The sequence below is a fragment of the Balearica regulorum genome, chromosome Z (genome assembly GCF_011004875.1).
Source record: "Balearica regulorum gibbericeps isolate bBalReg1 chromosome Z, bBalReg1.pri, whole genome shotgun sequence".
Lineage (NCBI taxonomy): Eukaryota > Metazoa > Chordata > Aves > Gruiformes > Gruidae > Balearica > Balearica regulorum.
In genome coordinates this window covers 60179776-60194324 of record NC_046220.1, presented here as the reverse complement: position 1 = coordinate 60194324, position 14549 = coordinate 60179776, and the positions used below count along the sequence as shown (strand labels likewise).

At 42.9% G+C, this 14549-nt stretch overlaps 1 protein-coding gene across 4 annotated transcripts in view; it reads right to left on the bottom strand.

Moving 5' to 3' along the window:
* IQGAP2 (IQ motif containing GTPase activating protein 2) overlaps positions 1–14549 on the bottom strand; it is a 126455-nt gene that overhangs the window by 93070 nt on the left and 18836 nt on the right. For all 4 annotated transcript variants that reach the window (XM_075741144.1, XM_075741145.1, XM_075741146.1 and 1 more), the window contains exon 2: positions 12059–12158. In XM_075741144.1, the coding sequence (XP_075597259.1) occupies positions 12059–12158 (100 nt within the window). The remainder of the gene's footprint in view (positions 1–12058; positions 12159–14549) is intronic.

The following is a 14549-nucleotide window of genomic DNA, read 5'->3' as shown; positions in this document are numbered from 1 at the left end:
AGACTCATATAAAAACAAAATATTGTAGAAATTTCTTGTTACTTTTTTTGTTGTTGCTGATGAACCATGAGCCTTAGTTATGCTGCAGGTCACCCGCTTATTCACATCTTGGGTTACATGAAAGACAACACAGCACACTCAGCATTAATTATTGATCTAATCACATTATCAAAGTACCAGCTAAGCAGATCTTCATGGAAGATATAATTCCTCCCGTGACACCCAGTTCACAGTACAGAAACAGAATAACCGGAGATGCGTGTGAACTCTACCCTGAGAAAGTGGCTTCTTTTGCAACACATGGATCTTGACATCAGTACAAGTCAGAAGTGCTGCATGCATCTTTCATCTTTGAACTTGCTGGAAGCTGAGGCATTGATGAAAATTCTGCACTGCAATGTATCTATCAATGTTTTTAGGAAGCCTGTGAAGCAACAGTAGGGTTCAACCCTATATTTTGAAATCTAACAACAAGCCACAACACAGGAAAAGTCCTTAGAGATGGACAGATCCAATTCTTTCTTCACTAAAGCAGAATCCAAACATACAGATGTTGGCCTCACTTTCAGAAAGCAGAGCAAATACAAATAACAGCTTTGCTGACTCCAATGAATGCTCAGCAAGCCCTTTACAGAATTCAGAGGAGGTCTCAATTCAGCAGCTGCAGCCTATTGCCTCTTCCTTGGCATGTCAGATTATTTATGATCAATCTTGTTAATCCCTTAGTTACCCCTGCTTTCCTAGTCTTTTTTTGCATGGTAGTGGACAAGTTCAATCTTTTCTTAGACATCTCTACAAAGGTCTGAAAATGCTGTTTAACATGTTTTCCTAAGAAACAAAATAATTACTGTTGACATTGAAAATACCATTGCAATCTTTGCCAGTAACCACCACAGCGAATGGGTTAGTCCATGCCAGTTTCAGGCACTGAAAACTCAAGCAGACACCTTCTTTCTTACTTCGTCTTCTCTGACAACAAACAGCTTTTAAAAAGAACACGAGGTGCTAGAAAAATATTGAGAAGTCTCCCTGTACTCCTAGTTTCTCCTTAACTTAGTAAGAGGGCATAAGCCCACAAGTAAATAACTTCTGGAATAAATTCGTGTTTTAAAGTATGTTCTCTCCTATTACTTCTCACTAAAGAAAACAATATGTGCTACTAACCATCATGTGATACCACTTTGACCTTGAGGAAGTGGAGAAAGTGTTGAAATTGGAATAAAAATATTTAGCAGCAACAGATCAAGGTCTCTTTCTGTGGGGACAGAAAGCAGCAGGAATATTAAAAAAGTATCCACCACTTTTATAAACTGAACACAGAAATATGACAATACCATTTAATACTTTACTCTTGCATTTACTAGGACTTCAACGAAAGTATAACCTCTCCCAAAAAATATACTAGCCATCCCAGTATTGAGTATTAAGCTAATCACAAGGTTAGATCAGTGCTCTTGGGGAGGAAAACAAGGGGAAGGGATCGTGAACAGGAGATGTGAAAATACTGTAAAAGCATGCTATTAAAAATCCCAAACCTGCAAACACAAGACTCTGTTCAGTGCCATCAATACTTTATTAAAAAAACAACCACTTTTCCCTCCTCTCCCAACATAAAGAAGTGAAGAGTTTTGATTTCTGTTTTTGAAAGCAGCCGAAGAAAGTGTGCCTCAAGTGTTACTGGGTGTATCAAGTTGACTCTTCCCTATTCTGTAGATGTTCATCAGAAAAACGGGAAGCCCTAAAACCTGACTTCAGTCACGAATCCCATTGAACTCTGTTCCAGTGAAGAGAGAGCGCAGCTGAGACCAAGGGCTGGCACTCCCCCAACCGTGCTGCAACACAAATCCCACATGACAGACTCTGTACATCCCGTAAGGGCAGACACACTTGAATAAAGCACACTGTGCTTTCCATGGGCCATGGAGAGGGAGGTGATGCAATACCACAGCTCGGAAGCTGTCAGGAAAGGAAGAGGTTCCAGCTTTTAATGACCACTGATACTGCATTATTTCACTGGGTTTTTTTCTTTAACAGAAAGAGGGAGGTTTGGCACAATGTGTAGATAGATGTTTGATGTAAATCATGCTATTTACCCATCTTAGACCAACTTGTTTGACAGCCAGGCTTTAAAGGCAATCCTGTCGGAACATCACTTATGATGCATTTGATGCTCTGACACTTTCTGTAAGACCAGTGACAGGGTGTCCTGTGTGCAAGCGTGGCTGGCACGCAGTGGCATCCTCCATGCACGCACCCAACCTCACAGTCCAGGAACAGCAGCCAGGGTCCATACCCTGCATTCAATGGCCCTCTATAAATTCCTCCCACTTTTAAGCCTCCAGTCTGGGGTACTTTTTGCAAAACTCCAGTGAACCATTCCACTTTGTCTCCTTGCTCCCACTACTTCTCCCTCTTCCCTGCACTGTGAAACAAACACACCAGTGCCCTGAGTGTAATTACACTGTAGCAGGGCAATTCCATTGCAGTGAGGGGTGCTTGGCTGCAGGAGCCACTGCAGCTTTTATTGCCTTCACAAAAAAATTCTGCCTTTGGCCCTACAATAAGCAGACTGCTAGGGAACAGAACAACAGGGGTAATGAAAAGCATTGGTTTTAAGGCAGTTTCATTCATTACAAGAGTTCCTCTTACTCACTGCACCAAACTTTGTAATGCTCCCATCCGCTTTGATGGTAACAGAGTTTTAGAAATAGTTAATGTGCTATATATGGCAGAAGAACTCAAGTTATCAGACTAGCTTTATCACTTCCCTTGTGGGGCAAGCGTACCACCCATAACCCAAAAGCTTTAACAATCCAGGAGTTGTTAAGAGCCAGGAGTAGAATCCAGACTCTCATCTCTGCTGCCTCACAAAGCAAGTAGGGTACTCCTGCCCTGCAGGCATTTATAGCACATCTTTACAATTGCAAATCTATGAGCTCTCATCCTAGGGCAGGCTAGCTCTTTGTCCACTAGGTAGCTGAAAAATTATGCATGCAGTTAACCATCATCCTGCCAGAATAAATCTGTACTTGATGCTACTATAACAACTCACTTGTCAACAGTTCTCAATTCAACTCAAATAAAAACCAAACACCTGCAAGATTCTCCGCTTCAAGCTGGTAGACCTGTTACATTTGCCACTAGTGGAGGTCTCCCAAGCCAGAACCTGCCTAGTATTTATAGTCACTGGAAGCCATGTGAAATCCTTCCTAGCACTTCAAGCTTGATAGCAGTTCCATTCATTCACTTGAGAGGGTTCATTTAAAGCCCTTCCCCCAGACTCAAATTTGTCAGGCTCAAAACCCATTCACAGCTCTCAGCCTCTACTTCTGAAATAAATTTCAGACCTTAGTTGTCAAGAACAATGCTAGCGTGCAGTAGAAAACAGTGGAATACATGAATCATAGAATGGTTTGGAAGGGACCTGAAATGCCATCTAATTCCAACCCCCCTGCTGCAGGCAGGGACACCCTCCACTAGACCACACTGCCCAAAGCGCTCAAGGGTATGTCCTGCTGCCACTGCAGAAACAGACAACCACTATTTCACCTCTATTTTGTGGCTAACTCATGGCTAATTCTGGATACGTACACTGTAGGCAATTACAGCAAGGATATTTTGGGCTACCATTTCTCTTTTTACAAACAGAAACAGGTAACTCCATGGATTGTTTTCTCATCTACACATGCACCAGTATTTAAGAAGTGCTCTGACCACCTCATGTGATTTAGAGCTGCAAAATAAAAGCCTTGGTAAGGAATATTTTTTGTTTGGGTTTTAAAGAAAACATTTCTTCACACATGCAACTGAATTAGTTTAAGTTGTACTAATTCACAACTGAATCCCGGTTCCTGAACTCAGTTGAAAAACAGATACATCACTTAAATTTTCCAAAGAATGGTTTGGCTTAAAAAACCTTTTCCCCTGTCAGTGTTAAACCTGGGATTGAAGATATTACCCTGAAATCTCTCTTACTGTGCACTACAGAAAGTGCATAAGCAGCTGGAAGAAACATGGTCAGGTGGACAACAAGCAGACAGTGAGGCAACTGAAAGCTACTTTCAGACCCCTCTGTACCTCAAGTGAGGTAGAATTTGAGGGTTTTACTTGGCCCCACATAGAAGCCTGCACATGCTTATCTCTACATCTATAAACAAAAATAGCAAAAGCAAGTATGGGAGGCTGTCACACTATGACCTTCAGAAGAAAGTGGCTCTAGAACATCAATAAGAGGTAGTCCTAGAAATATCTGAGCTCCTGCAAGGTGCATACATGTTCTTAGCAACTCCGGGACACTGCTATACCCCACCTCTTATTAGATCCTTGAATTTAAATGCAGGTGAGTAGAAAGACATCTTTCTTAAAGCACATGAAACAGACCTACAGCAATCAAAAGCACCATGCAGTACAGACTTCTATCTCTCAGCAGCTGCCTTATCCCACAAAGTGCTTGCTGGCAGTAGCTGGAAGGTAAAAGCCAGGTGCAAGGTCACACCTACACATTCAGTGAGCACTGACCTCTCCACTTGCTAGGTTGTTTTTCCAATCTAGAAGTGGATGTATAGTGGCACATTGATTCTTTTGCAAATCTCAACAATTACTGGACCAATTTTAAGATCTCTAGTCCCAAAGCAGTAGCTAAGCAAGTCGCAGGGACCTGGATTTCTAGCATCCACAAAGCTATAGCAAAACGCCTCCTGCACTAGAAGCACGTTTCTTGTGAACACTCAGTTTCCTGTTTCCAATACATTGGGATCCCACCAGCACATACCTGTGGGCTCCTCACCAGCAACAGTGGTCTACACAAATTAGTGCTATAAAGGTCACCAAGTAAAGTTACTGCCTCACCTATTCTGATCTATGAGGTGCCATTCACATCTCCCCATAGCAGTGCCTGCAAGAGCCTGAATAAACACTTCTTCCAAATATCAACAGCTCTCCAGGACATGGCAGTTTGGAAAGGAGGATCTCAGCATGTGAAAAGTACACTCCTGTAAGGGAGCTGTTAAAAAGCTGATTCTATCAGCCCAGGTAATTTCCTCCTCCAGTCCAGAGCAAACAGACCCATGACGACAAAACAAAGCTTTTTGAATGCTACAATAATTATAGCACCACAGGATATGTGCCAGGCAGAATGCACCACTTGCCAGTCAGCTACACCAGCAGTGCAGCATGCAACCAACACAGACTGCAGTCCAGCACGGTGGCATGGGCACATAGCACATGCACCCTGGCACATGTCATGGTTTATTCCATCAACACACAGGGAAGCAAAGGCCTTGGCTGCTCTCAGACAAATAGGAACTACACCTCCAACTTACTGATCAGAGTCCAAACAGCGCAGAACATTAAGAGCAACACTTAATCCCACTAAGCAAAGGATAAAACAGTGTCCTTCCATCTCACAGTTACTGTCACAGGTTCTTTGCAAGAGCAATGTCATACAAATCCCTTAGGCAAGGTGCAAACCTTAAGTACCTCTGCTACTTCTAATACCCACAGCTGTGTTCCTCCCTGCACAGCACAGCCTCAAGCTTTCCTTTACCATCCTTCCAGATGTGAAAGTTTTGGTCAGTGATGTGCAAGAATCCCTGACAGCCTTCCCTGGTAGCCTGCTTCCCTACTCCTTGGTGTACTCCATACAGTACTGTAACAACTCAGCTGCTGCTGATACCTTAAGGAGGCCACCTCAGGTTACACTTAGTATTAAGTAGGAGCTCTTAATATTAAAGAGCACTTAATATTAAGTAATATTAAGTAGAATGAAGCCTTCAGTTTGATCTGACATGCAGCTAGTCTTACAAATGGAGTATAAAGTAAAACAGGCTTTCAAGTTGCATCACAGATAATCCAAATTGCAAAAGGAAAAGTAAAGGAGAAATGAATATGCCGTGTGCTCTCTTGGTGAAGTTGAGCCTACAAACTACACCAATATGAGGGCATCAGAGCCTGAACTAGCTTCAAGTTTGCTGTTCTATTAAAAAAATAAATAAATAACAATTCCTTTTACAAGAGGGTGGTGCCAAAAGAAAGGTGGAAAACTTTGGGAAAAAACTGCCTCTGAAGTGAACATGTTAGTTTCACTGCATGCTATGGTAAAGCATCATATGGTTTAGTCTCCAAAAACAAAGGTCACATCCATCATTACTCAACAGCATTATTCCACAACTATACGCGCTGAGCAATGACCCATAACATGTGCACAAATTACCTCAACATCTTAGTGAGCAGGTCATTGTGTCCTGTACAGCAACTAGCACAAAGGCTTCTCTCTCCTTCTGTTCTTGCTATTAAGACTTTTTGTATTGAAACAATTATTGAATTGATTAATATCAATGACACGTGTATATGAAAACTCCAGCATATCTGCACAGTTTTATAACTATCTAAAATAAAAACCTTTTCAACTCAATAGCGGACAGTCTGTCTGCTAGGTAGGTATGCTTGAGGCTCAGACATGAAACAGCAAGTATACTTGATCAATACCTCTGTGCAGACTGAGCCACTTCAGGTATGGGTATATCCCAGCTAAGTAGGATTCTTCCAAGAATTTAATCTTATGAAGCACTCTAATTTCAAGCATTTGGCCTTTACAGAGCTGCTGCCAGCCATGTTCACTGGTGCTTTATTAGACTTAAGGCAGACAGAGGGGGAAACGAGCTCAAGTTCATAACCTACAATGTGTCACTAGACTACCATTCCCAGAAGAATGATTTTTTTTGACAAACCTGTACAAAACAGGTTGCCAAGAAGTATCTTAACATTTTCTTCTTATAGTCAGCTAGTTGTACAACTACATTACAGTTTTATGCGCTTACCTCTAAGCGCAAAACTTTAAAGAGTTCCTGTAGTCTGAAAGAGATGGACTTAAAATAGAGCATATGAGTAACATTAATTCACCCATGAGCTGCCAGGGCTGCATGGTTGCCACAACTTTGATCATGGAGAAAGAGCAGCATGAAACCTGGCAGAATTGCCCTGTAGTACCAAGCTCTCATAGGACCCTGATACTCCCCCTAGGAATGAGGTGGGCTCCAAAGCAACCCTCCATGGTCCCACAATCCTGACAAGTGGAGCAACTTGAGCTTTCTGTTGTGCTATGGTACTGCAAAACTGCTAGCTTTAAGTGAAGCCAACTAAGCACTTCAGCATTTCACCTTTTAAGTGTATTAAACCGCATGTACATTTTTACACAGCAGCTTCCAACTATGATGTCCTCAGTGACCAATACTGCAACTAGCCATTGCAAACCAATTTAATAAAAAAACAATATAATGGAGACAGGTTTTGGCACCTAAAATGGATTGCTTTTCTTTCTGTTGTAAAGAAATGGGAAAAGAATGAGGATTTACATTTTCAAAATAAAAAATGACTTCTCAAAATAAATTTCCTGGATAGTTTTCCTTCACTATGTTTCCATTGTCCTAACACTGAAGATTTGTTCCTGTCCTATTGAATGGCGGAGTAAGAAAGGTGAAAAGAAATAAGACAAATGCTGGCAGTTCTGGTTATGAAATTGCAGCATGTACTTTGTGAAACAAAGTGTATTCCATTTCACGCAGAGAGATACAAGGTTGGTAAAATGAGGCCTCCATGGTTCAAATTCAAGCTTAGCATAAGAAGGTATAATTTCCAAGAAGCCAAGAGAAATAGTGTCTGTTTAATTATGGGTGATTATAACCCCAGCCAGCCACAACAGATTTACTGTAAACTAGATTTGCATCATATGCCAAAGCTTCAATCATGGTTAAACCCCCTCAAATCTGTATCATCATTTACAGCATAGCAATTGCACATCTGCAAAGAGGCAAGCAACAACAAAAGCCAAACTCAAGGCAGAATCTGATGTTATGGGTATTACAAAGATAATCTTTCAAAAGGAGGATGTTGTGGTAAATTTTATCTATTAAAATTAACCCAATCAGTAAGACATTAGGGCTTGTGACACAGCCCTTCATGCCCACCTCAAGCCTTTGTTACTTAACAGGACAATTTCCTAATACTGGAAATGTGTTGCTATAGTGTCTGGACAGCTTCTCTTAGAGGCACCCATGGCTACATTGCTGGAAGTGAGAAAGTCCCTACTCCTAATTGCTTATTCTTGATGTTATTCTTCTCAGAATTTCAAGGATACCGGATACTATACATATTTCTCTACTTTTTAAAATAAACTTTCCTTAAAGACAAAAGTAATAAATCAAACAACATATATAAGCATCCAAAACCTCAGGTGGGTGATTTTTGGGGAGAAAGGGGTCAGCAATCTAACACCACAATTTTTTTTCTCCAGTATCACATATAGCACACTACTAAAATATTACTGACCTCTGCAGATACTACAAGCCTGCTCATTGTGTTTAAAAACCAATTTCTTGTGCTGTATACATATAAAAGGTACTGTGCCTAGCACAGAAGGTATTTGAAGAAACGTCAGCTACCAGCAACAGGATTCTTCTTTCATGTTAAATTTTGAAAGTTTTAATTAAAGCTGGGCTACAGGAAGTAAGTGAAGTGAACAAACAATGGTCTGAAAAGCAGCTGAAAGTACACATTCTTTACCCATTTAATTAACTCTGGTATTTCAAAATGCAGAGCTGCTATAAATTATTTTGATTACAATTACAAAACTTAACTCCCACCATAGTACTGTCTCAGCAATGCTCTACCTCAATCTTTTGCTATTTATTGTTTATTTCAGTATTTATTACTCTTCAATATGGGCCAAAACCCATTGTGTTTGCACACCGCTGATCAGCTGAAACAGTATTTGCTGTCATTTCAGCCACTATCAACTGAATGGAAAAAACTCACCTTGCTTTACCCATTTCAGTCTATTGCCATTGCTGCCCATAGTGTCCTGAATACTAAAAAATCCTCTCCATGCATTCAGGTTTTATAGAAGCAAAGAAAGCTTGCATCTGTAAATTAAAATATGTCAGAGGGACAGTTCCCACTCCCAGGTTACACCCAGGAGGGCACTGCTGGGAACAAGCAGGCAGCAGCCACAGCTCCAGGCAATTTGACAACCAGTGACTGCACCTGAGGCCAAAGGCACCATCCTGCCTCCTTCAACCCAGACCCACTGCCACAAGCACACAGATGAGGGAGGGGTCTTGTGCATCCCACGGGGGCTGCTCCAGCACTGGGGAGCAGGGGTGAGTGCCCAGCTGTGAACCCTCCATTCAGCAGCAGAAAAATCCAATCCATCAGCTGGTTCCTCCTGCAAAACTGCACCCCCAGCACAGCTGAAGGGCAGGACCTGCGGTGTGCTGTGGAGTTAGCCTGCGCTCTCTTCGAAGCTTGTGCTGGTCTTATTTTGCCACAGCTTGAATTATGACCACACTGCTTCCTTCAAGGCTGCTATATCACTTTCCAGAGTCCCCACTTTTGTTCAGGCTCTGTTGTGAGAAAGAAAATGCTATACCCATGCAGTTACAGAACAGAGACCGCACAGCAATGTGTTTGACCCCTAATCAAGTACACAGAGAGGGTGATAACTCTGCAGTGAGAAGAAATATGGCATGTTCTCATGCTGCTGTTTCACCAGGTCAGGGCTGGGGAGAAAGCAGCAGCACACCTTTGCCACCTCAGCCTGCCCCTGCGACCGGCCCAGGCCCCTGGACATCATTACTTGCCTCCTGAGGAAGCAGGGCTGCTGCCTACACAGCTATGAGACACAGGCATTTCTGCTTGTTTCTGCAAGTTGTTCGGTACATGTTTGTTGTGAGGTTGTTTTCACATTAGTAAGAGTCGGTCTTGAGGCAGTGTCCCATAGTGCAACTGAATTATCCCAAGAGTTCTCTGAAGGGAGAAGTTTCCTTCACTCTGTTTTCCAGCATCTCTGTCTGCCCAAAAGCCCCTCAGAGCCTTCACCACCCCCACCATCACCATCCTTTCCTCCCTAATGAGCGCTGGGGCTGGTGCACTGTGGCACAGGAGGAGGACATCCAACAGCATCGGGCTGCCACATGAGCTCCACCCATGACAACCCAACCCCTTGGTGGGGGAAGCACAAGGCTCCTTACTCAGCAGCACTCATCCCCACCTCAAGCAGCAACAAGCACTGGCCATGAACATTACCAATAATTTCCAGTTTTTCAAATGGAGATCCAGAAATGCTTACAGGTACCTTGCAACCCTGGGAGTGACTGTTCTGGCTGCCAAGTCCCATCACCTGCTGGCAGAGCTGAAGGAGTGTTTCTTTTAGAAAGCTACTAATGGCATGAACCCATAGGAAAATATACAAGGAAGAAGAGGAGGTTACTCATAGCAGATGCTAATTTAAGTCATTAATTGTAAAAACTTTACATTTCCTTGTGAAATATCAAGGGAGATGCTTCAAACAAACTTTGAATTCAAAGTGACAAGTAGCCCTGGGAAGGGTGAAAAAAGACAGGGAGATAAATTAGTAATAGAAGAGAAAATGCTGGATTTGGAGACTAATTGTTATTCCTGTCTTGTCAGAAGCCAGCAGGTAGATGAGTTGCAACAAACCAAGGAGGAATCTTGAGTAAAATCGAAGCTTGACTCAGATGTTTTGTGAGAAGGTGAAGTTGATCTAATGTCTCAACAAGCAAGGCACAGACCTGTTCCCTTCCTGCTCTCAAGTGTGCGACTGCACCCCATCCCCTTCCTCTTGACAGCACTGATTCTCCACTGACCCCTTGATCAGACCAATCAGCTCACCAAACCACTAGCAAACTCAGCAAGAGGGCTACAAATTTCCTGCCAGTGTAGCAAGCTGACTCAGCTGACCAAAAGCAATCTCTCGCAACTGCATAACAGAGGCAGCAGGAGTGTGCGAAGCAGGACAGTCCTTTCTGGCAACAGCAGGACACTTGCCATCTTAAATAAGTGAATGGGGAACCACTCTGCAGCGGAAAGAGGAAGAAAGAGCAATGGAGGCAATGTTTGCTACATTAAACGAGACAGTGTAGAGAATAGGAAGTGGTTGATTTTTATAACAATGCCCCTAGGATGAGATCACTGGCAGCTAGCTGCTCTGTGACTGCTAAATAGGTAGTTGTCAGTGCCACACAGTGATGGCAGGGGGAATGGTGTGGAAACAAAGCCCAGGGCACTGTTCTACGGTTGATTCCTGACTGAAGTACACTGGGTTACTCCATTCTAGAGATCCTATTGTTTATCATCACACTGATGTTTCCCAGCTCGCACTGTTAGTCAAAGTTCAAGTTTCAGAAATTCCTAGGAAAGTCATCCAACTAAAGTATAGGACTAAAAACACCATCAGCAACAAATGCAGAGCAGAAGCAAGATACTTACCAGTGGTGCCCAGGGCTATAAATTGAGTACCAAAGGAAAATTCTGACCAGACTGGATGTAAAATATGCTTTTACATATGATAACAGCAGCTATTCAAGCTACTTCAAAAGCATGAGGATATTGCACCTTGTTTCCTTGCTTAGTGATTATGAGAATATTGTTGAATATTTGTTTTGAGAAGTGTACATTGCACAGTACATTTGCACAAAGGTGATAAAAATCCTGTGCGCTTGCAGATTAGTGCTTCATCACAGGCTGTCACTTCAAGAGAGGAGTACCAACGGGTTAGACGAACTAAAGGAAGAGCAGAGTCTGGATAATCTTATTGCCCTGCCTCCACTTACCACTGAAAGACATGTGATATGGATCATTAACTCAGTAAGAGCCCAAATGATTTTCTGCCATCTTAGCAAACTGAGTCACTCCACAAGCACTAGCACAACCACACAGCCAGGAACAGAAGACTTTCCCCAGTTAGTCACATAAGCCTGACTCAGCTTCTCACAGCCTTCGGTTTTAGTACCCAGACCCTACTTTCATTGAAGATGGTCACCACTAACTCTGAGGAGATTGTCTTGGTTATTTCTAAATCCTTCTTTGGATTAAACTTTTCACATTGGCCATTAGTTCCTCATACTAAGTGTTATAGAATTCCAACATTAAGTTAATCCAAGTAATTCCAGATGTTGAATTAAAAGTTACAATGCTCAACAACACAACAGGCCTGAACTTCTGTATTTAAAGGACAGGTATAAGTGTGCTTTAATTTACTTACCTTTTTGCTTCTTCTAAGTGGCACAGATACTCATAAGCAATGTTCTGACGCCTCCTCTCATCCATTTCCTCCGCTGAAAGCCTTTCATCATCCACAATAGCTGCAAGCAGAAATCCACACCAAGTTACACAAGAGTCAGGGTTGATTCTTAGAGCAATTTTGCTGAGAACCTAGGCAAATTACTACAGAAGAGAAATTAGAACAGTTATCCCTCCTCCTCAAAAGAGGCCTTTTATAGCATGGTGCACAAAGATATTTAGATCAGAGTTTCAGCTTACACATCCTCAGAGGAGTGTGAGGACTCCCATGTGAAAGCTCAAAGCAAGCAGTGGAGGGAGCAGCCCTGTGCCAATTAGACCCTCAGCAGTAGAGATGAAGACAACAGTGCACTGCGAATGTATCTCAAGGGCAACTTGAGAACAAGCTGCAGCTTCAGGAACCTGTAAGACTACAACAGACCAAGTTGCCTTCTACTGATGGGGGTGATGAGGGCTATAAATCAAATGAACAAGCTGCAGTATTCACATCCCTACTTACTGCTGCAACCACATCACCTCCCATAAAAGCACTCTCCCAGCCTATTAAAGATGACTGCGCACATCTCCAGCTGCAAACAACCCTGATTATTAACTTCTACCCCATGACTGGTCTTCCTCTCTTTGTAGGGTACACAGGGCCTCTGTGAGCAAATCTGCAATTCTTCTGAATGGTTCTAGCAATGAATCTGAAGGACCATACAGTAGCACTAATTTCTGGCTGAATTTCAATCACAGTATGTGAGGCTTTTGGAAACAACCTTCAGCACAAACCAGTTACCAAAGTGACACCCTATTGCGCTACTGGCTGCCAAAAGAGCTGGCCCTGCCCTCCCCAGTGTTTCTCAGCCACATACTCCTGTCACCTCTCATGTCAGAGATGGAAATCCTGCGGCTGCATTGGTGAACCAGAACAAGGGACAGCCCTTACGAGAGTGTGACAGCTATGAAGAGACCCACTCTAGGAAGATCAGGTCCCTGATCTGAGCCACTGTGCATCTGCGGGCACGCTGGTGCAGGCACAAGGGAGGGGACGGAAACACAGGGCTGGGCCAGCTGCTTTCTGCAGCAGCCTACAAGCCAGTTAGCTGAGAACATCAAGACACATCCTCAGTAAAAAAAAAACAAAAAACCAACCGCAGGCCCCTTGCCTTCTCAAACACACTGAGATGCTTTGTTAGCTCGACTGCCACACAGACTGTACATGCTATGAGCAAGTTTTCAATGTTTTCCTGACACAACTGCTTCATGTAGTGGGTAAACACCTTCCGGTAGCTGATACAAGCAACTCTAATAACAGATACTAAAATAAGGCAAGAAGATTGGACTTTATGAGTACATGCATACATTGAAGGCTGTACCTCAAGAAAACCAGCACAGAAATGATCCCACACGCACTTACTGAGAACACAAAAGAAATTACACTACTCGCCCATGTTTTGGGCTGATGCTACCATACATTTGTTAATGTATCATATAGCTGCTTTAAGCTTTATAGTTTCAGTTTTAATCACCACAAGCATTGATATCTCTCATTTTCCTTTGCTTTTAAGATGGCTCCTCTTAATTACCCAGAAGTTTCATACACCGATAAAACAGGTATGTGTCTTGCTCCAAGTCCTTTTTAAGTCTGGTAGCTCCAATAAGCGTGACTCACTGAGTTCTCAGATACTGTAATCAGGTCATCACTTGCTATGAACCAAAACATTTGCTTGGAGGCAAACATGAGATGCAGATGTTTGCCAGCCTGGCAAACTAGCTATGGAGGCTGCTCCTACCCACACCACCATCAGCACACCCAGGACAGATTGCTCCCACTCTGACACAGGTCCTCTGCTGTGGAGGGGTCCTGGTGCCCCAGAGCAAGGGAGAAGCATAGATGAGCAACTGTGCTGAAATTCAATATATCACTTCATTACTTGTGACATTCAGCTCCAGGGCCACTTCTCAAACATCATATCTCCCTCAGCTATGAAAGGCCCAAAGATGAAGACAAGTGCCAGAGGAGTCCAGATGGCCATCCTACTGGGCTGTGGCCCCATCAGCCAGGATGAGACAGCCAATACCAGACCAAGTCTTCATCCCCCTCCATGACACAGCTCCCATGACCTGCTCCTCTTAGCTCACTAAACAGCCTTTTGCTCCTGCCCTCCAAACATAACTCACCACAGCCATAAGCAAAGCAGCAAAAAAGGCAGCCTGTCTGAAAGTAGGAGTAAGAAAACCACTCTACCCATTTGATAAGTATCAATCTAGGAATTTACCTGGATAACACTAATGCTTTACAATCTAGTCCTGGATCTACACATCCACAGGTCCCTCCCATGCGCAACAAGGACATCCCAGATCAAGCAGCCCTGGCCAGCCTCAAATCCCTCATTAAAATTATTTGCAAATATTGCTTCAGAGAGAGATGAAGGCACTGACAGATATCATGAGATTGTAGTAAATGTTCT